Source organism: Rousettus aegyptiacus, unplaced genomic scaffold (genome assembly GCF_014176215.1).
Source record: "Rousettus aegyptiacus isolate mRouAeg1 unplaced genomic scaffold, mRouAeg1.p scaffold_m13_p_9, whole genome shotgun sequence".
Lineage (NCBI taxonomy): Eukaryota > Metazoa > Chordata > Mammalia > Chiroptera > Pteropodidae > Rousettus > Rousettus aegyptiacus.
Window position 1 is genome coordinate 18,210,685 of NW_023416312.1, and position 25,365 is coordinate 18,236,049.

General features: G+C 34.4%; 1 protein-coding gene across 8 annotated transcripts in view; it reads right to left on the reverse strand.

The window, feature by feature from the left end:
- The window catches only part of DMD (dystrophin), a 2,254,165-nt gene that overhangs the window by 1,520,970 nt on the left and 707,830 nt on the right, over positions 1-25,365 (reverse strand). For all 8 annotated transcript variants that reach the window (XM_036227209.1, XM_036227208.1, XM_036227211.1 and 5 more), the window contains 3 exons: positions 17,726-17,818; positions 9,817-9,989; positions 3,032-3,150 (listed from right to left, as the gene is read on the reverse strand). In XM_036227209.1, the coding sequence (XP_036083102.1) occupies positions 3,032-3,150; positions 9,817-9,989; positions 17,726-17,818 (385 nt within the window). The remainder of the gene's footprint in view (positions 1-3,031; positions 3,151-9,816; positions 9,990-17,725; positions 17,819-25,365) is intronic.

Here is a 25,365-nt window from a genome sequence, read left to right on the forward strand (position 1 = left end):
AGGGAAGCAAATAATGTTTATGAAAACTACAGTGCATATACTTTGTATTTCTTATAGGGAAATCATGATAGAAAGTGAATCATCTGATTCACAATAGAATATATTCTGAAGGAGAGAAACCTTTTATATCTATGAGCATAAAGATGCATAAATTATTAAATACTTTTACCCTAGTAGTATTTATTTTTGCATTTGTTAACATTTAAGCACACCAGAAACATCTTGTAAAATCGCTTATAGTAGTGCAAATGCTACTCATTTTAAAAAGCAATTCAACTTAAAAACAAACCTCAGGTCTCAAAACACCAGTTAAGGCCAAATACAGCATAACAAAGTTGATATATATAAGATATGAAAATCTCCAAATTATATTACAATGACTTTTTAATTTATAAATCAACCCAATCAACAAAGAATATGTTTAAAATTCTAAAAACATCTTTGGCAGGTATTTCTTAAGCCAAATGTAATTTCAATCCCTTAATAATAAAAATCTCCCCAAACATAAAGCAAAATGTTTCATTAACCTCCAAAGGGGCATATTAGATATGAAATGAAAATAGCTTTGGAGAATAGCTGACATAATCATTCATAATCTAAAGAATCGATATTTGGTTAAATAAAAATATGAACTTCCCAAACGTAATTACCATACAAGGCATGAAGGAACTCCATGAATCTTCTGTGTTAGACACACAGAAGAGAGTATCCTAAGTCTTAGATTCTAAAAGGTACTATTCTGATTTGTGACTAACAAATCAGTAAATAAAAAGTTTATTTAGTTAATATTTTTTTCTTTCAATTACCATTGATATGATTACTTGAAAAATACTGAGCAAGAATTTTCAAATGCATATTTGGGTACTTCCCTAACATACTGTCAGAAATTGATAATCTAAAAATATATAAGATTTATGCTGAATCCTCATCTATTGACAGCCATAAATAAATTTTAATAAACCATTTTAGGAAACAGAATCCTCTTTTAATTGGAAGCCTTTCCATATATAGAAAGTGTTTCAGATTGAAGATGAAACCATAACCAGTAGTTTGATCTCTATTAATCAGCTTGTATCTCATATTATATCTGGTTGACTTTTGTCAGTTTCAGATATTATAATGGTATTCCTATAGCCTAGATGATGTTTCAACATACACTTTCCGTTTTGAACATATGGAATTGTGTATATAAGACTATTTTATCCTAGAAAATATATTATTTATATAACTGCCCTTTTCTAATTACAGGCTCATCAATCTACTTACTGATTATGAAGTGGATACTGATCAAGGTAACTGTACTTCATCAATTCAAAGAAAGACTTAAAGATCAAAAGCCATTTTACCACTTAATGAGAAAAAAATGTCTATTTTAAGTTTCTCTTACTATTTTATGAAAGGATAGGACACACACAAGAATAACTACAGCATATATTCCAGGTAAGGGGAACTGACTACCACATGTGGATTTAATGATAAACAAACCATATATGGTAGCTCTTATTCTCAGGGGTTAGAGTTCATATTTTTATTACATCTGCCCTCTCTACCTAAATGGAATATGAAAAAAAATAACATGTAAATCACTACTAGAAGTCAATAGTGAGGTAACCCTTCCTCATCCTGCAAAACAAGGAGATGTGATTGATACAATTTCTCTCTTACAGCTAAACTGGGGCAGGAGGGATGTTAATCATCTACTGAAGCAATGAAAATAGGTTATGGGAGTCAGTGTTCAGCTATGCATTATCTAAAGGAAAAGAAACATTTCTAATGAATTTAATCTGATTCCAACCTCAGAAACACATTTGCACTGTTATAATTTTCCTTGCCAAGTACATGTGCTTACCAAAAGTGATATATTGGTCAATTAGATATGAGTATTCTGGTTCTTGTGATAAACATCTCATTTTAAATGATCGAATTTCCATTTTGATTGATATTTCCTTCTCTTTTTTTTTGAGCTTGTTTAAAGTGAACCCCCCACCCCCACCACAGGGATCCGCTCTCAATAAGATGAGGCAATCAGGTTTCACGACCTACAGCACTGAGACTCAGATTCTGGTTAATGAAAAATTCACCAGTGAAAGGCTATCCTCTGAGTTATTTCTGAGTTTTTTCCTGATAAGACTGGACCTGTCCCCATGACTCGAGGATCTCCTTATTTAGAATTGATTCAATGTTCCAAAGCCCAGTAAATTATACAACCCTACCCAAATATCAGCTTGTATCATATCTCAGATATCAATCCCACTGACATTGCCTCTCCAACTTCTGTTTTTAGAGTGGAGTAAAGCCTCAAGAAAGAGAGAACAGAGTCTGCAATTTCAAAGAGGTTGGTAAACACCAACAAAAAAGTGCCTCACAGGCCAGAAGAAAAGCAGAGGTCAGGAATTATTATTCCTATAATCCATGTGTTTGGAGGGTATGCCTATTTATCACCATAGATAAGGATGAAATTCATTTAACTGTAATATAATAAAAATATAAATAGAGTGCTGCCTGTCAACTAAAGAAGTAGAGAATGAATAACCATCCAATGGAAGACTTCCCCTAGAGTGACAAATTACAACAGAAGCAGTGCCAGGAATAGACTTCCTGATTTAAACAGTAAACCATGTTTCCTTTTATGGATTATATGAATAAAATTGGCAAGAGTAGCTAATTAATTATAGCTGATTAGTCTATCAAATCTCTCAGTAGAATAAACAAAACATGAACTTCTTATAATTATTTGGAGTTGATGTACTCTAAATGTAATATGCCCCATTCATGATGCATATACACTCTAAAGGCATTGATTTTTTCCCCAAAGTTTTACACTTTAGTTTCAAACATTGAGACTTTGAGAATTAAACTCACAAAGGACAATTCATAATACATTGCTAGAAGACAGAACATTTTAAATACACCCGAAATATAGAAAAACATATGATGCATGGTTTCTACTTCGTGCTTACTTTGTGGAAATGTGTATGATGATAAACATTAAACTATGTTAAAAACAGTGGTAGTCCAGAAATGTACCAACCTTCAGGATCCAGTAGTTTCTCTATGCCTAATTGATATTTGGCGATGTTGAATGCATGTTCTAGTCTTTGTGTGGCTGACTGCTGGCAAACCACACTATTCCAATCAAATAGGTCTGGCCTGAAACACACACATGACAACAAATATAAATCAATTTAGAACGTTTCATAAAATACATTTCAATTCTGATTTTTAATTGACAACCTATGCCCATAATCTTTAAGAGTTGAATGTTATGCTTCATAACCACTCAATAATGTTTCTCATTTAAATCATGCCCAATTTTAATTAAAAATCCTAAATAAAACAAAAAAATAATTTATTCTACCTTATTCAAGCAAAAAATGTGTTAATCTTATTTAATCACATGGATCTGAATACCAGCCATTTGCCAGTAACTTCCAATTTTATAAACTTAGTCCAGACCTCTTTCTGGAATTCCAGATTCTAGATTCATTGGCTTACTCAGTATGCCTACTTTGAGTCATCATAAGACTTGAGTGTCCAAAACTGAGCTTCTGATATTCATCCCCATCACACTCCCTCAAACTCACCTACTTCTCTTGCATTCTCTCTTCTTCAATAACCAATGACGGGTTCAAACTCGCAATTGTTCAGAAGAGAAAACTTGGAGTGAACTTTGATGATTCGTTCACTGTCATGCAATACATAGTTGGAAATGTATCCAAGAATTTAACCACTTCTCACTATCCTGCTGCCATCACCCTAATCTCAAACTATCATTTTATTTTGGATGGATTGCATTAGCCTTCTAACTGCTCCTATACTCCCATTCATGTCTTCATCAATCTATTCTTAGCAGAGCTGCCATAGTGATCTGTTAAATTTTTTCATCATAACCTTCTTCTCAAATCCCTGCTATCTGGGGAGTAAAAATATTTTTTTAACCTTTAATTTTTTTTATTACAGTTGGCATTTGATATTATTTTATATATGTTTCAAGGGTACAGCATAGTGGTTAGACATTTATTTAATTTACGAAGTGGTATCTCCGATTATTCTAGTACCCGCCTGGCATTACACAGTTATTACATACTATTGACTATATTCTGTATGGTATACTTTACATCCCCATGACTATTTCGTGACTACCAATTTGTACTTCTTAATCCCTTCACCTATTCCACTGAACCTTCCAACTCCTCTCCCCTAGGGCAACCATCAGTTTGTTTTCCCTATCTATGAGTCTGTAAAATTCACTGATTAAACTGTGACCTACAAGGCCCTACATAATCTGGTGACTCATTAACTCCTTGACTTTATTTCTTGCCTCTCTCCTTGTATTCCTCAAACAGGCTAGATAGTTACCTGCATTTGCTGTTCCCTCTGCCTGGAATTCTCTTCCCCCAAATATCAACATGGCTCACCCCTCCAGATCCATTGGGTTTTTAATCAAAAGTCCTCCTCCCATCTAACATCACATGTTCCCAAATCAAGCTTACAAATACTCATTTCCTTTCCCTCTCAATTGTTTTATATTTTCCTCATGAGCACTTACTACTACTTAACATTTAAATATTTTAACTAATTTTGTCTATTTATCTGTTTTCCCCAGTAGAATTTAAACTACAGCCTATTTTTTTTTTTACCAGTTTTGTTCACTTTCTAGAAACCCAGCCTAATCCATAGTAGGGGCTTGATAAATATTTGTTGACTACACCAGACACCATACTACATGAATATCATTTTACTTGATAATAGAGAAAACACCAAGGAGTGTAAAGAGGTGGTTTTTATACTATAATAATTTTAATGAGGAAAAAATGCATACATCAACATAAGTTAAATAAAATTTAAATGAGAAAAATATAGATAATAAGATACAAGAGTTTCTGAAATCTGAAGCAGTCAAGAAAGTTTTTTGACTCTTAAGGAAGTTTTAAATGGTGTTCTGGGTTTAGATATAAGAAAAGTATTTGAGAATAAATTTTAAGTTGTGTAGATATTAAAGAATCAAAGTTATTAGGGAAGAAAGAAGTAGAATGTGCTCAGTCAAGACCTCATAGGCCTGGCTTCACTAGGAAATTTCATTGAGATATGGTTAGGATGGGGGGATTGGGATGGGTTTTCAAAAGGCCTTGGCTGCTAATGAATTGAAATGTATCCCAATGACATTGGAAATCATTAGTTAAGTGGTTCTTCACGTTTTTTGGATCATAGATACCTTTGAGAATCTGATGAGCGCTATGAAATGTCTCCCCAAACAGATCCCTGCCCATATCTTTAAATAGAATTTACATAGAATTTTAGGACATTTGTGTCTGTCCATAAACTCCTGATGAAGAACTCATGCTCTGCAAGGGAAGAAGTTACAAGAACAGACTTAACTGTTATTTTCCAAAACCATAACTCAAAATAAAAGTGTGATTTTACTTCTCATTTGACTCTCACTTCCTTTTCTTTACTTGCTCCTAGCCTGATTAATTCACCAGAAATTTGTGCACTTCTTAGGAAATCTAATTTCCCCAATATACTCCAAGTTACCCAAAACGACTAATATGCATCTTTTACAACCTAATATGCATCAATTCGGAGATGCTTCTAGTAGTGCAAAGACTATAAAAAATAAAAGTTAAACTCTAGACTATCTGAAACAACTCTATGCAATCTCTGTCCCATCTTCATTTCTTCATTTCCCAGTAATGAGAGTAAAAAAAAAATCTTTAGGTGGGAGAATGCAGAAAACTAATTTTCTCATCAACAGTACTGTAATCAAGGTTAAATGATCCTGATGAAAAATAACAGAATTGCTTCTGCTTTTTAGCCCTTTACTCTTTGAACTTTTCTCCTTTTCCTTGGTCACTAACTAATCACCTGGGTGAGGAGTTATCCAGGTCATGTAATCTATTTGAGCTTGAGGGTTTTCATTTAAAAAAGAAAGAAATGTACTGAATGGCCTTTGAGGTCTCTTCTAGCATTCGATTTACTCTAATCAATTGTTTTAAATCATTAAAATTCATCATTAACAATTTAAATCACTATGAATTTCAAATGCACAAAGAATTGTAAAACTAACCAACTGTAGAGGAAAGCCACACACCTTCCCATGATAACCTGGACTGTAACTCATAAATAAGAATGTGTAACCAAGGATCACCAGTCTTGAGGAAACCAGCATATTGAATGAGACAACATGGCTGGTAGATAAGCAGAGTCCTCTATAAATTCAAATCCTGGCTCCACAACATACTAGCCAAATGGTCTTAGGTAAATTACATAACCTCTCTGTGCTTCAGTTTTCTAATTTGTGAAATGGGGCTAATCATTGGATCTATGTCATGAGAAATGGATGGGGCATTTTATTTAGAACAGCACCTACAAAATAATAATTGCTTAAAAACATTCATTTCTATCACTTTGTTCTATGGTCAATTATTTTTATAAAATAACAGCAATGCATTTTCAATTTATAAACTCAAGCCAGGAACACCTACACTTACAAAACAGGTATAAAAGTTACAAACATTGTTGATACAAGAATGATAATATAATAACAAAATAGAAGGTGGAGAGGAGAAAAGAGAACAAAGTAAGTATAAGTGTGATAACTTCCTCCTTCTTCATATCCGGTAGTCAACAGATCTTGTCTAGACTTGATGAAAACGTTGGAATGCTATCATTTTAAGTAATACAGGCAACAATTATAAAAAAAGAAATGATTATAATACAGTAATCTAATTAGGAAAAAATGGAGATGAGAATTGAGGACCCCAAAAGCAAAGATCCATTTAATGTGAACCCCGAGAAGGAATCTATCTGCTGAGATGGATTCCCCATGGTTAACCTAGGGCCCAAATTTTATAAATAATAAAATCCTAGTGGTCGTTTGCTGACAGTGGCTCCTCATGTACTCTGTATACTGGGAAGAACCTCAGATTGAACTCTCAGCTTCCCACACTCTGTCCCACTTGTTTCTGCCCTCAGTCAACCACAGCCGGGAGATCCTGGTTTTGTCTGTCTACCAATAGACATAGACTTGCCCTGTACAATCAGACCTAAATAATGTGGATACTTCATTTAATAAAAGGGACCTAATTGAGAACCTGGATAAGAGTGTTAGCCATAAAAGATAGCTTCCTCTTTGTTTCGGCGGAACATAATTTAGGTTGCTACCTGAAACTGTCTCCCGGGCTGCAGCTCCTTTTTCTCAAATGAATGCATTTTAGTCTATATCACAGTCTAAAATTACTATTGATTTACAGTTTCATATTAAGGAGTAAATCCATATACTGTCAACAAACTAATCAGGAAATAAAAATGTATAATCATGAAGACCATCAGAAAGGATAAAAGAAGTTGTGGACTTAGTGACTACTTCTAGGAAGTAGAATGTGATGGGATGGGTTTGCAGTCATCAAGACATATTCCCCCACCCTTTATTACCTCCCCATTGTCTGACATTTTAAAACCCATGTGGTATGTTACTTCTATAGTAATAAATTAATCAATTAGGGAGAAAATTTAATTGCAACTTTATACTTATTGCAACTTATCTGCATAATTATAATTTGGTTCTACCCACAGAAGTAGAATCTGGCTTCCTTTTAACTGCATGGTAGTGTACTTTGTGTTTTAATATAATACTATTCATTTCCTACATATTAAGATAAAATTGAATCTTAAATAGGTATAAAACCACTGACATCCTAACCTTTGGCAAGACTCTTTGTAAATCCCTAATGCTCTAATATGAAATGCATGTCTTTGTTCTTCTATATAGCTTAGTCACTCAATTCTTGAAATGAGGACACCTCATGACATTTTCAAGTGTACTAATGGCAATTATCTTGGAAAAAAATCAACCCTGTTTTCTTTAGATAAACAATATGAACATCTGTCAAAGACAAAAAGAAGAGGGAGATGATTCATGAAAGAACATTGTTAACTGTTGAGAAGCTTTTTGAAAAGTAATAATGTTGTGCATAAAAAGGTAGTTATGGATGATTCATTTAACATGACAGGCGAGAATATATAAATGAAGATATTTTGCAAGAAAAAGAGTAGGTCAGGTACAGATGCGACAAGGCAATCCAGATATGTTTACTGTATTACTTACAAATATATTCAGAAATCATGTAATAGAACATGAACAAATATGTGTTAACATGCTTACAGGATTGAATTCTTCCACTTGAAAAAAAAATGTTAAAGAGCCAACAAGGACAGCATGATCTGATCCTCACTATCTCGTTCACGTGCAAATGTGTACAAGATCAGTATGTTCAGGCCCCTACTGGGAGCATGTGGCTGCATAAGTCAGTACTGACTTATAATGCAGAATAAACATCTATATCCCTTCTCATCGGGCTGTATTGAAGCTGTGGAGTATTTTTCTTCATGTCATACTTATGAAAAACAAGGTATGACCAATACTTAACAGGCTCACTGAGTAAGAGGCTGCCTCCTTTAAAAATCAGGTTGCTGAGTCAGTCACCTGAAAACTCAGTCTGGATGGGGTTAATAAAACCCAGCTAGAACAAGGTGCCTAATAAAGGCACTTATTTAGAGAGTGCTTGCTCTTGGATTGAGCTTTACCGTGAAGAAAATTTATAATCTGGACTTTTCTAAAAGCAAGATTGGCATAGGAAAATGGTAGACTTGTCGAGAAAAGAGGGATCAGAGTGAGAAAAGATAAGCTATACTGAAAATCAGGGAAGATGCAATCCAGTGGCATTTCAAACACAGTTAATAAGGCAATGTATTTGACCCTAGGGATTGGACTGGGTAAAAGAGATGGATAATAGGAAAACTAAAGTAGATAACTCTGAGAGTAAATGTTATACATATTATATATTTACATATTATGTAGAATACATACAAATGCATTATGTACATGTATTTACCATGCTATTTTGTTTTTCTTGAACTTTAATTAATTCATTTACTGAACTTCTTTATGTATGAAAATACTAACAAATATTTTGTTATCTTAGAAACTATATTATTGTATGGAATAGAGTTAAGGACATTTGGTTCACTATATTACACTGAATTCTCTTTATGAAAATCCACAGATGAACTCTCTCATGCTTTATAGCAATTGCTTTGCTGTTCCAGAGAAATTGTTTCTTTTGATATTCTGAGCACTGAATCATAGATTTAATTGTGGTCTGCTCTTTGCCTTGGTTGCTAAGATGCTCAGAGCCTCTTTTAAGCCTGAAATAAAAAATATACAGGGCTTTATAGTGTTTGCTATCCAAGTGTGTATTGGACAAAAGAAATGTTTCTTTTTCTCATTATTAATCTGCTGATGTTATTTATTTGACTACAGCCACTCATGAGATTTGGAACCATTTTTAGCTCTGCAGTCTGAACTCATACTAACACATTTGTATAGAAAGACCAACTGCATTCTTAGCAAAGTTAGAATATAACCTTGATTTCCTTACAGAATCCCAATTTCGAATATGTTGATCCCTTCCCCCACCATAACCACATTCATGCTCCGGTAATTTCAACATTTCAACAGCTAAATGATATAGCATATAAAAATAGAATAAAGGCCTTTTGAGCTACACTTCTCTTGCTCAGGCCCGCTTCCATGTCTGGAAGTATACTTTCGCTTTTAATAAAGCTTTTCTCTTCTGCTGTAAAAAATAATAATAAGATAAATATTCTTATTCAGTACATGGTTAGATCAATATGTTCAACAAGCATCACATGTTGGATAGTGAGAAATGATCTGGAATGACATTGGAGAGAAAAACGTCAGTTTCTAAACCAGTACTTATAAAAAATCATTCAACAGCTCCACAGCCTCCTTACCTATGACTGTGGATGAGTGCGTTCAAAGCCAGGCCATCAGACCAGCTGGTGGTGAAGTTAATGACATTAACCTGTGGATAATTGCGAGTTGATTGTCGGACCCAGCTCAGGAGAATCTTTTCACTGTTGGTTTGTTGCAATCCAGCCATGATATTTTTCATTACATTTTTGACCTATTGATAGAAAGAAATTTTCATAAGAAAATGCATTCCCAGAACAAGAAGTACACAAACTTGGGTGGCTCCATAGTGTAGTGGTCAGCACATCTGCTTTACATGCAAAAGGTCCTGGGTTCACGCCCCAGGTGGAGCCACAGACCCACTCCAGGTGCGCCAGGGCCCCTGAGTGCACCAGGGGTGCCAGGCCCCAGGTGTGCTGTGAGCATGTGGGAAGAGACGGCCTCCCTTCAGAGATCCAGTTATTAAGCGGAGACGGCAACATCCATAGTTCAGGGGTGGAAGTGGGGTGCGGGGGGGAAAAGTACACAAACTTATATTTGGGTGTCCTAATCTTCAGTAATAAATAATGGGGACTTTAGAGTCAATTCGTATTGAAAAGTAATAGATTCTAATGGGACTGAGTCTATGCTAATTAGTTAGGAGTCTTCTGATTGGTTGGTGTCTGTTATATGTCATTGATGATCATGTTTAATATCACTTCTGGATTCTGCCATGTTCAACTATAAATTTTGTTTTTAGAATTGCTCATCTTCTAACTTTCAATGGATATGCTAGAGAAAAACATGTAGAAAACATTAGACTTGTTCACCGAGGACTTAAGTAAAAACCCTTTAACTTCTGTACCAAAAACAAGCACGAAGGGACAACACAGAGCCTGCAGGGGGTGGAGGAAAGAGGGCAAGTAAGACAGAAATCACCATAGGGCCAACCTGCCATGCCTTAGTGGTTTTTAATCTGCATTTGGTTCCTCATTTCATTCCAGGTGCTTTGTCGAGAATGATTCTTCTAACATTTTTTTTGTTCAGGGTGCATTAGTTCCTTCTTCATTCTTGAGGCAGGGAGAAAACTGGTCCTTGCCCTATCATCTAGGAAGGGGTGGGTCTTGGTGCCCTGAACTGGCACCTCACTCCCTTGGAGACCATGTTTTTTGGAGACATGACTAATCTGTGTCCAAGACTGTTTCACAGAAAAACTGTAAACTAGGCCCAAAATATCAAACAATGAAATAACAATGACAGTGTCCAGGTTAGCTGGGCAGGCCCAGACAAATTCCCCTTTTCCCTGGGGTCCCCTCAGCAAGTGAGAAGTCCTCCTGCTTAGGACAGTGGCTTTCTACATACCAGAGCAGGTCTTTTGACCACCTCTAGAAAGGTGAGGTGTGCCTTCCATGTTCATCTAAGGATCTATGCTGTGTATATATCTTCGATGGGATTTCGTTGACTTTATATTAGCATCTTCTTAAGTGGCATTTCCTGTAGCCAGAAAGGCCTTGTTAACAAGTCAGAGTTCTGCATCTATTCTTTGAGCATTTTGTAACCTTTGTTCTACTTTGGCACGTGAATCTCTTACGCTGCCGAATTGGATTAAACCAGACTGATGACCGCAAAAAAAAAAAAAAAAAAAAAAAAAAAAAAAAAAAAACCTACAAAAGAAGCCACAAAACAAAAACCAAGTTGACATATCCACAGCTTTTAGGGATAAATATTCCTTTCCTTTCTTTTGTTCACTTTTTCTTCTTTATTTTAAATAGGCAAATTCATTTCTATCTTCTTTTGTTTCCATTTTGGTCATTAAACACAATGTGCATTATTTTAAGTTATAGTATAAACCTAGAGGTTTTACCTTACTATAGTTTGTCCTTTGATTTTTACAACGACCTTTATGCATAGTTAAAAAAAGGGGGGTTACAAATGGTTAAGGTGCCAAATTAACACAAAATTTAAACCTAGGCTTTTAAGTCCTGTGGGATAGACATGGGGAGAAGGGGGAAATGGTGCAGAACATTCCAGATGCCCTAATGTGCAGAGTGGTTAGATAGTGCTAGGCCAAGGGGTGACATTTTGTGTGCTGGGCTCAGGAACATCACCTTGAGACTGTGAGGAGGGCAACTCCAGCTGCTGCTTCTTGAGGTCACCCCTTCCTCCCAACTCACGAAGTCACCTGTCTGTAAGGTGTAGGAATGAGGGTCTGCATGGCTCCATATGGCCAGTTGGAATTCTTTCCTTTCACCTTATCTGCTACAGTGTTGCCTGTGGAGACCCCTCATTGGAGGAATTTGGCCTTATTCTTCAAAGTCAGGTAGAAGTCAGTTGCAAACATGATGGAAGCAAAGAAACCCAATACCCCAGCTGCTTTGGAAGCACCATCCAAGGATTTGGCGACCGCGGTGATAGAGATGGAGAAGCAGATGAGGGCCACCGTGACACAAGGCAGGACATCCATTATGGGCCAGCACAAGCTCTGCCATGTGTCTTTCAGATGCATGGCATCAATAAAGTGGAAGTAGAAGGCCAGCAGAAACTCTGGCCCGGTCCAGGGAGGAAGGTAGCTACTGAGGACATCAGGTAGGTGACGAAAGAGATGAGCAAGACATCCAATGTCGCCAGCAGAAGGGGACCTCTGAGCAAGCAGAGGAAGGCCTCTGTGGGGACACACAGCCAGGGGATATACAGTCCTGGACAGCCAGCCAGATGAGATGAGTCAGCTGGCTCTGGGTCATGGTCAGAGTCTGGGGGCCCATGGCTGTGGTAGCAGGGCCCCAAGCTCTGTCTTGCCCACCCTCCACCCTGGAAACCCAGACTGTACTGAAGGAGAAAAAAGCCAGACTCTTGGTTGCATTTTTTATTATTTTCTGAACATTTTCTTCTCTCCTAGGCTTAGTGCATGTGCAAATGCCATTCAGCAGGTTGTTGTATTTCAAAGTTTCATTCTTCTTATCAATCTGACGCCAAAATCCATTCTAAATATTTTTTCTAGTTTTCAAGAATGTAGTGACACCTCATTATAGAACAAACTGTCTACATATTCTATTACAGGAATAATTACTAGGCTACTTCTTTAATATAAGTCAAGCTCCTTAATATATGTATGTATATATATATATATATATATATATATATATATATATATATATACTTGAAGGAAGTATATAAGTAATTATGATTAGGTTTTATCACCAAGGACTTTTTTTTTGGTTAGTATAAGGTCGATATACCACCCACCATTCAATCAGATGATGAATATTTATCGTGTTCTTAATATGACATTTTACTTTTTTTATCCATGCAGAAGTTAACAAATGCCTCTGGGGAAAACACATATTTTAACATCTCCAATGTTAATCATCTTTTTGTAAGAGATTCAATGCAAATTTTAGAGTAGCCTATTGAAGCTAACTTTAAAATATACTTGAAAAGGATTTAAGACCATGTTTAGTAAATGTGATAATGATTTAAAGATATGAAATCTTTGCATATGTTTGTCACTGTCCCTTGATAGCTAAATCTATTAGTTAGAGGAGGATTATCCAGTTTTCTTAATTCCTTCCTGACCTGCTTATTTAGCTAGTCACTCACTGAAAAAATAGGTCAAATAGTTATGTAACATATATAATTTTTCTCATCATTTTCTAAAGCTATAAAGTACACATCCTTGACAGATGTGTACTTTGTGTCTCGTGCTGAACCAGGGTTAGAATCAGCAGATACTGGCTCAGTGGTAGTGATATATTTGCACTGATCAGGCAACCCTCCTGTGATGAATGGGATTCATTTGTGAAATGCTTGGCCAGAGTGCCCTCTTATACGCATAATGTAAAAGAGCAACCCAGTATTCGATCTAAAACTCCTTTAGCATCATTATGTCACTAATTCAGCTATCAGCCTCAGCTTCATTGGTATTGCTTCTACTTGAATGCAAATGTTGCTAAGAAAAAAAGGGGGGGGGGCAATAAGATGATAGTCATTTCTTCTTTTCCTACATAAAAGACTGTCACCAAGAAATCTTTATTAAGGATCAATCTTTAGTCAGACTGAGGTGGCCCTAAGGTGGGTTTTTAAGCAGAAAAATTTTTCCCACTCAAGACTCACTGTCCTTAAGAGAGAAGGAATCAATTTAAACAAATGTGTGTGTACATACAGCTATACATCTGTTATTAAAAGAAAAAAAATAAACAAATGTCTTTGAGCAGTGATTTCAAAAAGTGACTAGAGGTTAATTGGACTAAGAAGGTCTGATGTACAAATAATAAATAATATCAACATTCCAGTGTGAAGTAGCCCTGAAATTGAGAATTTTCCTTTGAGTTAGCCAGCAAAGACTGAGACCTGACCTCTGATGGCACAGCACTCTTAACAGGATATGTTTTTATCTCAAGCTGGTTGTCAGAACCAAGCTGGACACCCTAGAAAGGATGGTCTGCACTTAAAAAAAGAAGACAACGATGCTAATAACACTTTGTCTACTTCACAACTCTGTCCAAAGCTACTTACTCTTAAATACAGGCATTATTTTTCAGTCTAACAATTTTAAATGGAAATTTGGAAAACAACGACAGGGTAGATAGGGTTGACATTTTTGAGTTTTTACAAGTTCAAAGAGAAGTCTTCCACAGCACTATTAATAACATAGTAAGTATGCGGCACTGGAACAAAAGAGTCACATCTTTCCATCTTTTAATGTCATTTATAATCTGATAGATGTGGAAAGTACATTAAGTTGACCAGAGTGTCCTTTAATCTTTGCTGAGATTCAAGGGCTTCTTCGACTATCTAGTAGGAAGGCAAATATGTACTCTTGGCAAAAATATCTTTTGGAATTTTTTTGGGTTATGATGACAGGTATTGAGTGGGAGAAATTTTTTTTGAAGTGTGCTTAGTAGTTTTAGTAGAACAGGGCAGTGTGATAGAAGAGATAAGATAAGGAGGCCGAGGCTGGGAAGAGTCTGGGTCCTTGCAATCACAAAGATATAGTGATTCAAGGACATAGATGGAAAACAACAGAGGTCTCAGACAAGAAAAAGCTGCAAAAGCATTCCTTCTGGTATTCCTGGTTATAAAAGGCCCCTCTGAGTGTTAACAATAAAAAAGGAGCAGGCTCACAAGCAAATGAAGAAAATATCAAACAGGTAGTTTTAAAACTCTATCTTGCATGATTGAGATGGAGTTGGAAAGGGTTTTGGGAAAATAAGAAAGGGTGAGATCATATGAAACATAGTGTTATGTGGTTAGTCAGACATGAGAGACAGGGGCACAAAGGAATGGAAGCCCAGCCCAGAGACAGCCCAGAGACTACTAGAAGAATCCCCCATTTGTAGTTAAGGATTACTCCTGCATCCTGAGAGACAAAAAACTGGAGGGCCATAAACCTATATTTGGTTTAATCTGAAGGTACTATCCTAACCTGCCCACAACCTCAACCTCATTATACCATCATTATAACATCATTCCTATGCCAGGAAGTTCATGAATCTAATTATAATAGACTGAATTCTGGGTAAGCACATGCAAAGTTGACAGAGAATTATATGGCAGCCAAATGTCAATTAAAATGACCTCACCTGCCGATCACTTAGGAACGCCTTTGTAACCACCTACCTCGGTCCTAATATAATACAGACCTCCCCCTTCCACGGGGTTACAGCCTTCCTTCTTTGCTTTAACCTGCTCCTCACAGGAAGCATATTTTCGTTTCCAAGTGGTTATAGCTAATTTCAGGCATGACCCGTTTCTACTTTAAAACGTGTCTCTAATAAATATTATCTTTCATAACTCTTACTGTGCTGGAATTGTCTCTGTGACAGCGAAAAGAACTGAGAATTTTCAGTGTTACTGGGGCAGCGCAGGAGTTCAGATTGCCCCCACAGTAACAACAGTTTTGGCGATAAATACAATTAAAATCACCTTTGGGGACTGTGGGCAGGGCTAAGTTCTCCTGCTAGCTTTGTCACAACCAAAATCTGTGCAACTCAAAGTGTTTTCTGCAAGCTGGCATCCCTCCATGAACCATTTTTTACCAGATCATAAGATAAATAAAACAATTGATAGTCCATCAGAAACTTCTGTAGTAATTTTAGAAAGTCTATTTATGTCTGTTGACTTTCATGATTAAAAAAAAAAGAGGCTTGGCTTTTATTTGTATTATTTAACTTTTATAATGCTTCAGTTTTATTGTAATTTACATACAGTGCAAAAGGGGGGAAACTGTTCTTTTTTCAAGATAGTTTGAGAAGTACTGAGCAACTGAAGTAAACCAGTTGGGTAGGTTTCCTGCGTTGCCTTGATGGTTTTATTTGATGCTGTTACTGTATGAAAAGGGCCAGAATTGGGAATCTTGGGCTCATTTAAGGCTTTTATGAGCTAGTCTCTATTGTCAGCCACTATGGTTGTTCTCTATTTCCACGTTGCTATGAAATAGGATGGAGCCCGTTCAGAGTGTTTAAAAATATATGGGGACAGAAACCAATTGGGAGAACAATATGGCTGCAGCACTGAGTGTGTACAGCTCTGGTCTACATGCTGTCTGACTCTGAGCAAGACCAATCTACAATTCAAGTTAAAAGTCAACTCTACTAAATGAAGTAGTGATATCTGCTACAATAAGGATGAACCTCAAAGATTATGCTCAATGAAGGAAGTCAGATATAAAAAAAGACATATTATATGATTCCATTGATATGAAATATCAAAAAAGGCAGACATATAGAAACAGAAAATAGATTAATGGCTGCTTAGGGTGGAGGAGAGGGAGTGAGGAGTGACTACAAATGAACATGAGTTTTATTTTTAGAGTGATGAAAATGTGCTAAAATTAGATTGTTTTGACAGCTGTACAACTCTAAATATCCATATGAATTGGGGGTGGGGGAAAACTATTCCATCCTCAAAATAGTTTGAGAAGCATTGGGCAACAGAACTAAACCAGTCTGGTTTCCTTTGAATTTTACACTTAGAACGGGCAAATTTATGATATATAAATTACATCTCAAAAAAAGCTACTTTATAAAAAAATGATCTTTGCTAGTAAAAAAGAACAGACACCTCAATTATCCTCCAAATTCTTAAAATATGAATGAAAAACTCTAAGCTATCAAAGTTATTCATATAATTCACCTCTAATGAAAATGGTGCATTGTACTGAGTGCTTTATGGGTATTATCTCATTTAATCCTGACAATAAATGTACATGTTAATTATTACTTTTTCTATTTTGACAGTGAAGAAATTATGGTCCAGACAGTGATGACATTATATCAAATATTACTAAGCTGGTAAATGGAGGAGTTAAAATTAGAGTTCATGTTAGTCTGACTGAAAAAAAATATACACTCTTTCCACTAAACCAAACGACCTTTGATCTATTTTGCAGAGATCCAATAAATGTAGGCATTCAGAAGACCCTATGCTGAGATGGTTCAGAAAAAAAAATGTGATTTCCAAATCATATGATGAAGTCAGTTTATATGTATAACATCTATCTCACACAGATAATTGTATCCCACTAATTTTTATTGGCATTAATGTTAATTGAGAAATACAAGATTCACAAAGTCTGATTCATCTGGTAGTGATTAATAGGTAAAATATCTTTATTTTCACAAAACTATGTAGATTCACTTTTAGGTAAGTTATAGAAGATGCATATTTGTGAAAAATATTTTTATTAACCTGTTGATGAGACTTATCTTTTTTGCTTCATCTCTACCCAGTAAAATAAAATTGTGAAAAAATATTCCTGCAAATGCGCTGGAACCTTTTTTTTTATAATATGCTGATCCTTCACATCTCAAATGACCTTAGTTGAGCCAATTTAAAAAGAAGCATTATGGAGATGGGCTTTATATTGTTAGGGATATATATATATATATGTTTGTTTTGCAGGTCAAGAGTAAAAATGAAAGAAAGAATCAGTAACATTTTACCCAAAAAGGACACATTCATCAGGATTCTTACCTGCCAGTGGAGGATTATGTTCCAAATCAAACCAAGTGTCAGTTTGTGATTTCCGTCTACTATGTCAGTGCTTCCGATATTCACTAAATCAACCTGTTAAAGATAAAGGGAAAACATTTGAAGGAAGGAGATGAAAGTAATTGTTTTTAGCTATTTTCAGAGTCTAAGCAGCATCACCTCTTTTTCTAAAATAATCTAAAACTGAAACAAAATGCATTTGTAAATGCACTTTCTGTCACAAACAAGTACCCCCAAACGAATTTACAAAGAGATAAGAAATGAATGTACTTTTTATTGTAAATAGATTATTAAAGATTTAAGAAGCCAATCAGTATCTCAAATAATATGTGTAACAATGATAACTTATAAGGAATACCTAAAATTAAGATATGCTTCCTAATATAAAACTGAACCCCTCCAAAAAAATTTCATCAGTCTTTTTATCTAACTCAGAGGACTGCTATTATAATTAGAGGTGACTATATATATAGACTAAAATGCCCTTGCTTTAGAATAACATATTAGAAATCTTATAAACAATGGAGCTAATAACCAGAGCTCTTTTATCTATCCAGAACTAGGTTTGGGAATCAAAATCTGTCCGGGCTTCATTTTTCAAGTCAAATCCCATCTCCTGTCCACACTAATATTTTTAGGTGAAGTCAGGTTAAACACAAACATCATGCAAATGAGCACATGAAAAGATGGTCAACATTATTAGCCATTATGGAAGTGCAAATTATAACCATAATGAGGTAGCACTACACACTTATTATAGTGGCTAAAATCAAAGATATAGTGAGAACATCAAATGCTAATGATGATATGGAGAAAATAGATTACTACTAAATTTCTGACAGAAATATAAATAGTACAGATACTATTTTGGCAGTTTCTTACAAAGCTGAACATGTGCTTATCATATAATCCAGCAATTGGGCTCTTGGGCATTTATTCCAAAGACAATAAATCTGGTATTTACACAATATTCTAAATGTAAGTGTTCATACCAGTTTTATTTGTAATAGCCAAGAACTAGGAACAACTCACATGCCCTTCAAGGGTGAATGGTTAAACAAACTGTGGTATATCCATACCATGGAATATCACTTCACAATAAAGGGGCACAAACTATTCATATGCACAGCAACTTGGGTGAATCTCATGGAAATTATGCTGACTGAAAAAACAAAGCCAATCTCAAAGGGTTACATGCAGTATGATTATATATGTATATAATGGCAACTGTTACTCTGTTCTTCATTTGTCTAATTTTGTCTGAACAGAGTAGCAGTTGCCATTCTCTCACTCAATGCTAAAATATATTCCCTATTGTTCATCTTAATTTTCCAAATTTTACTGAAACTTAAAAATATAAAGCTACCTGGGAAATCCAAGTGAAAACAACAAAAAAAAGCTACCCTAAAGTTTAATTGTCAAATCACTCCCAATTACTCCTCACATACACTTATTTGTAGGTTCAATGGATGATTAAATACTTAAATTTATTTTTGTATCCCAACTGTATAAAAATTATTGGTTGGTTGGCTTAAATAAATATTATAGAATAATGTAGAATCAGTTAAATAAGAATAAATGATTCGGATTTAAATCCACAGATGAATTCCACAGAAAATTTATAGTAGAGAATATTAGTATCTATGCCAAAGATTAGATGTAAGGATGGTATCATGTGCACTTTACAGAGAAGTAGCACGTCAAAAGATATTTCAATCAAATTCTACTGAAAAGCAGATAAAAGGAAGTCCTGACATGACAGACTTTGACTTTCTTGGGTATAGAAAAGTCAAGGTAATACTGCCACTGTAAGACATTATATGTCTACTTATTTCTTCAACGCAGATGGTTTTTCATTAGGCAGCTGAATTTCATGAGTATCCCATGCAAATCCTCCCTAATTCAGTATGCTATCATTAATAATATTTCAAATTATCGGGCATTCACATAAACTGGTTTTACAGCAGATAATCATTTACTATAATATTTTTGTTTTAATTATACAAAGTAGGATACATGTTTCTAGAATTTATTAGGGAAGGAAAAATAGAGAACTCATGGGAAATTAATAGCTCAAGAACAAGAAAGTACCGTGGTTTACATTTCATTTGGGGATTCCTCATGTGGCAGTAGAAGCATTGATGTCAGGCACTGATGTACTTAGAGCACAAAAGGGAAAAATATCCCTGTTTTCTGGAACTTAATTGTAACAAGAGTGATAATCAGACCATACATTGTTAAAAATGCAATTATTTAAATGGAGAAGATGTGATTTTTTTAGGAAACAGACTTACACTGAGGGAATCACTTCTGGTAGTTATGTTTGAACTTGCCATAGGAATTATCCTGGGGAGACTTAGAGCAAGCAACAGACACTTAGATACCAGCAGCCCCTATTCACTCCCATAAGCCCTATTGCTGTGTGACTAGGGAGGTGATTCTTCTATTTCCTTATCCTCATAAAATCCCTCCTAAGATCCAATCTCTATTATGTTCAGGTACTGTGCTCATCTCTGAATAAAGAAGAGTAAAGTAGAACCCTTAATGTAAAAAAAAATCATAAGCTAATAGCAGGCCACATAATAAAAACTCATTAAAATCAGGTAGGATCCAGAAATTCCACTTCTGAGTATTGGCCCAAAAGAATAGAAAGTAAGGACTCAAACAGATATTTGTAAACCAATGTTCATAGCAGCATTATTCACAATAGCCAAAAGGTGGAAACAACCCAATTGTCCTTAGACAAACGAATAGGTAAATCAAACATGGTGTGTGTGTATATATTAGGTATAAATTAGGTAGGCAACTGTGTCTCGCAGAGGGTCAGTAGAGAAAAATAAACTACTGTACTGTACTATAAGGTAAGTGAAAGAAAGAGGAGATATCCAGCATTGAATGAATCTGTAGAGGAATATAAAGACTGGAAGAAAGAAAGGGGCAGGTGGGGAAGGCATGGCCAGAAGAAGCACCCACAAGGTTAAAGATGTAGTAACAAGAGTAAGGGATATTACCTGACTGGGAATTAGAAGTGTTGTTCTCAGGGACAATGTGTCATAGGGTGAAGTTGTTAAATAATCTGGCACAGAATTATAAAGTCTTCGAAACTCAAGGAATGCAAGGAATTAATAGTAGGGAGAGGTGAGGGTACTGTGAAGTAGAGAAACAATAATACCAGAAAAGCTGAACAGATCTAGGCTAATTTTTATAGGCACTGAAAAATAAAGTAGCGAAGATTAATTATAGATGTCTCATAAACTGATATGAGGAAATTTAAATCTTTGACAGGGATGACAAAGTTTTTTACAATTTTGAACTCTAAGAAATATGTATTTTATCATAACATACTGCATTTTAATTACAACTTTACAAGTGATTTAGTGACAACCGTATAGCCATTTCTTTTGTAAACCTTCAATAAACAATAAGATCATAGTATTAAATCTTGGTGTTGTGGAGCTATTCTGCAGATGGTTATGGCAATGCAATTCAATTTTCATGACTTTCCGTTGATTTGCAATTATATTTTGTGAGTTTACTTTTTTATTACCAGTGTTACTCACTATACCATTAGATCCAATAGGGCAGGGATCACCTGTTTAGTTGGTGGTCCTTCCTTGCTCTGGCATGGTTTATAATCAGTGTTTCACTTACATATTCTCTATTGTCTATGCCTTAGAGGGTTACTCTTATTACACTGCAATTAGTACCAGTCATCATTCCTTTCTAAAGAAAGGTTCAAAAGTGATGAAGTCGTGTTGCCATAAGTGGGCATTTTGTCATCCTATAGTTGGGATGTAAAAAACCATCACCACCATTTTTTGAGTGGTAAACCATATGCTAAACTTTGTGTTGTTTTCTAAGTATGTATATGTGTATATATAACCTCATTTTTGTTATTTTTGGAATTATTTTTATAGATATGGCCACATAAATATATTATTTTACACAAACGCATGAGTGAGATCTCTCTCCTGTTTTTCTTGAGATGAGGTTTTTTTTTTCCATTTTGCTTGCTCCACTTTCTTCCTCTGACTTCTTTCCTTATCTTATCTAAAAAACTACTTTCATATTTTTCTCCCTATTCAAATGATCAGTGTATGTGTGAATTAACATGTATGATATCATATAAACACAAATCTATGGGGCTTTATATTGTACAAAAATGTCATATTATTCAGATTCTATCTAATACTGCCTTTAACAAAAATAATCCCTTTTATTCATTCATTTGAAAAGCTTTTTAATATTTCATAATTTGGATATATCATATTTAGCCAGTGCCCTGTTAATGGACATTCAGTTTATTTCTAAGGTTGTGATATTTGTTTTGTTTTGATTTGTCACTTTATATAATGCATATACACCCTAAAATACTGATGATTCTACTATTATAATAGCTATTTCCAGGAATGTATCTACAAGATCAAAGGATATATATATATATATATATATATATATATATATATATATATATTTAATTTTATTTTAGTAGGTGTTTCTTTATAAAAATGATCTAGCATTTAATAATTTAACCAGACACATGTAAGAGTAGGCTATTCCCTTACCTGTAATGGATGTCTGATGAGTAAAAAGATATCACATTGTTAATTTATTTCCATGATTCCTAGTACATTTGGAATATCTTTTTGTATGACTGACCATTACCATTCTATCCATGAATTGTCTGTTAATATGCTTTGTTCATTTTTCAATAGAGTAGTTTTCTTTCTTAATTTTAAGAGCTCTTTGCAACCAATAGCTAACATTTACTGACTATCATGTATGAGATATGGTTATGCATTTCATATAGTTCAGCATAATAGAAATTGTTACAGAGTTGCTTATAGTATTTTCTTAATTTCTTCTATATTTGTGGTTACACATCCTTTCTCATTACTAATCTCTATTTTCCATTCTCTTCATATTTTCTCTTGTTATGATTAAAAAATTTATCCTTTTTGTTGATCTATTAGAAGAGCCAGCTTTTTATTGTATTCAACCTATTTTTTTTTTGTTTTCTATTTCGAATCCCCTATTCTTTTTTTTTCTATCTTTAAAAAAATCAAGGCTATAAAGTTCTCTCTGAATATAGCTTTCTGTCTACCCACATCATCATTACACTCAAAGTATCAGATAGTCACCAGTTTACATACATTTTACAAGAGGGAAACAGTCTCTCAGATACACGAAGCTTCCACAAGGTCAGATTTAAAATCAGGTTTAGACATGAGAGATAATTCCTTAATTGAATCTAGAGAATTCTTCATGAGGTGCCTTAATAAGCTCTCTCTAAATTAATAAATATTGCACACCACCATGTAGACAAGAAATATTACTTGCTTTAGTTATGGTTTTGTCTCTTGCCATAGATATCTTCTTCAAACTATCAAGGACTATAAGATATAACAATAATTGATAATCACTACACTCAAGAAGAGGGTGTATTTGTTATGCATAAAGGGAATTGGTCAGGGTTTTTATATTACTAGAGAATGCCTCATTATTGACAGTGTAGCCCATTTTGACTCAAATTATCATGCTTGGTGTTATGCCATATTTCTTATGACATAGCTATGGATATTGTATTTTTTAAAACCAATACTAGCTATTCTTAAATAATCGTTTCCATACTTTACAATGGCTTCTCTCTTCTTTTACATTTTTTTCTAATATATGATTTGAAATTATATATTTAAGGATTCTCAGTCTAATTTATAAATAACTATGAAAAGGAGAAACGACAATTAAAATATGTTAATATCTATGTTGAAGGAATAATTATGTCTGCCTAGTAAGCAAAACAAAAAACATTTATATGACATATATGTTAATAAATGGACGCGCTGTAAGAGTGCGTGTGTGTGTGTGTGTGTGTGTGTGTGTGTGTATCAGTGTTGTGACAAGTACTAGATAGCAGGAAATTCAATATTGAGGTCACTAAGGATGCCCAAAAATATGTTTTCCTGTTTTGCAGAATGAAAGCAACTGATACCAAATAGATAGGTGTGAAAATTGATATTGTATGCGAAAATTAAATAGCAGTATTGAATTTTGCAGAATCAAGTTCACCTACACATGAATATGGGTTTTAGTTATTACTGTAAACAGGTCTAAGACTCTACATATGAAGTAACATTAGATTCTGGTTCAGAGTTTTGCAATGTTTTCTGTGGAAGATGCTTTATTCAAACACAATTTTGGAGGATAAAGAATTCTCACCATTCGCCTTGACATAACGGAAACTTATTATGATTCCAGTTTATATTTCAATATAAACTGAGAAAAACATCCTTTGAGTTAAGATGAGCAGGCTGCAAAAAAATGCACCTAGGAAACCTAATGAATTGGGTTTTGGAATAGTCTGTTAGTATCCATTTTATAGATGTGAGGATATGAATTGAAGAAAATTTCCACTCTGTTATCACAGTAGTACTTAAACTAAAATATTTGATTTTGTACAAAAATATATATTTAGTAATTTATGATTAATATATAACTATGTCAGAGCGTACTGATATTTCCTGATACTCTACATCCTAAATGAACTTGCTAATCACTGGACTATAAAGAACAATTCTCTCCCATTTCTTATTCAAGACAGCAATGTTTCTTTCACCCCAGATTTTACTTTATCCCCAGTTCCTTCAGAGCGTGGATACAATTTAGCATTGTCAATATTTTTTACAAGCTAAATTTAGATATCCCATGGTAGTTATAATAAAAGGATATATATACACACACATATATATGATTATATATATAAGATTATAAGCTATATATCTATATATGATTGATATATTTAAGATTCAAGAAAACTTAAGAAAACCATAACATTTAAAGTAAACCTCAAATATGATAGTTTAGTGAAAGATTACTGACCTGGACAAGTTTTTTATTATTTTTAATTAGCTTCACAGAAAGAAGAAATGAGTTCATCAAACATAAAATGGTACACACTAACTTTAGAATGAGGAATATTTGACATAAAAATAATTGCAATAACCAGTCAAATAATGAAATTGAAAGTTCTTAGAGCAGAGCAGAAGGAAAGAGAGAAGAAAAAAGATAAATAAAAGCAAAGGAGTGATATTCCTGTGATGTCTCTGGCAAAGTTCTGAGGAATAAAGTTCTGACAAATTATTTCATGCTTTTTAAATTTTTGGTGGTGGTGTCAGGGAGATGGAGAAACTTTTCCAGTTTCACTTTGTAAATCATTTAAGCATTTGCAGTTCTAACTTGGATGTTGTAGAAAGTTATATTTCATTCAGTGAGGAACCATCATCTTTCCAATAAATGATATTTGCCACTTCTTACCTTTTTAGACAACCACTGAGAAGGATATTCCACAGCTACATGAACTAATAAAAACAGAAGGTTCCTCATATTTTTCAAAGAATATGGTTCTTTCATATCATGTCATATTTAAAGATTTATCCTAAGCAGGATTCGCTTTTGTTCCTTAATATGAAAAATATAATCTGAGCATTTTTTAAATTAGAAGAAGGGTAAAGATAATAGCAAGCCAGCTTTTTACTTATCAGTCTTCATGTGTGAGTTTAAATAAACAAAAAAATGTTGCAAATTAAATCTTATGAAATAACTTCACATCAAATGACAGACAA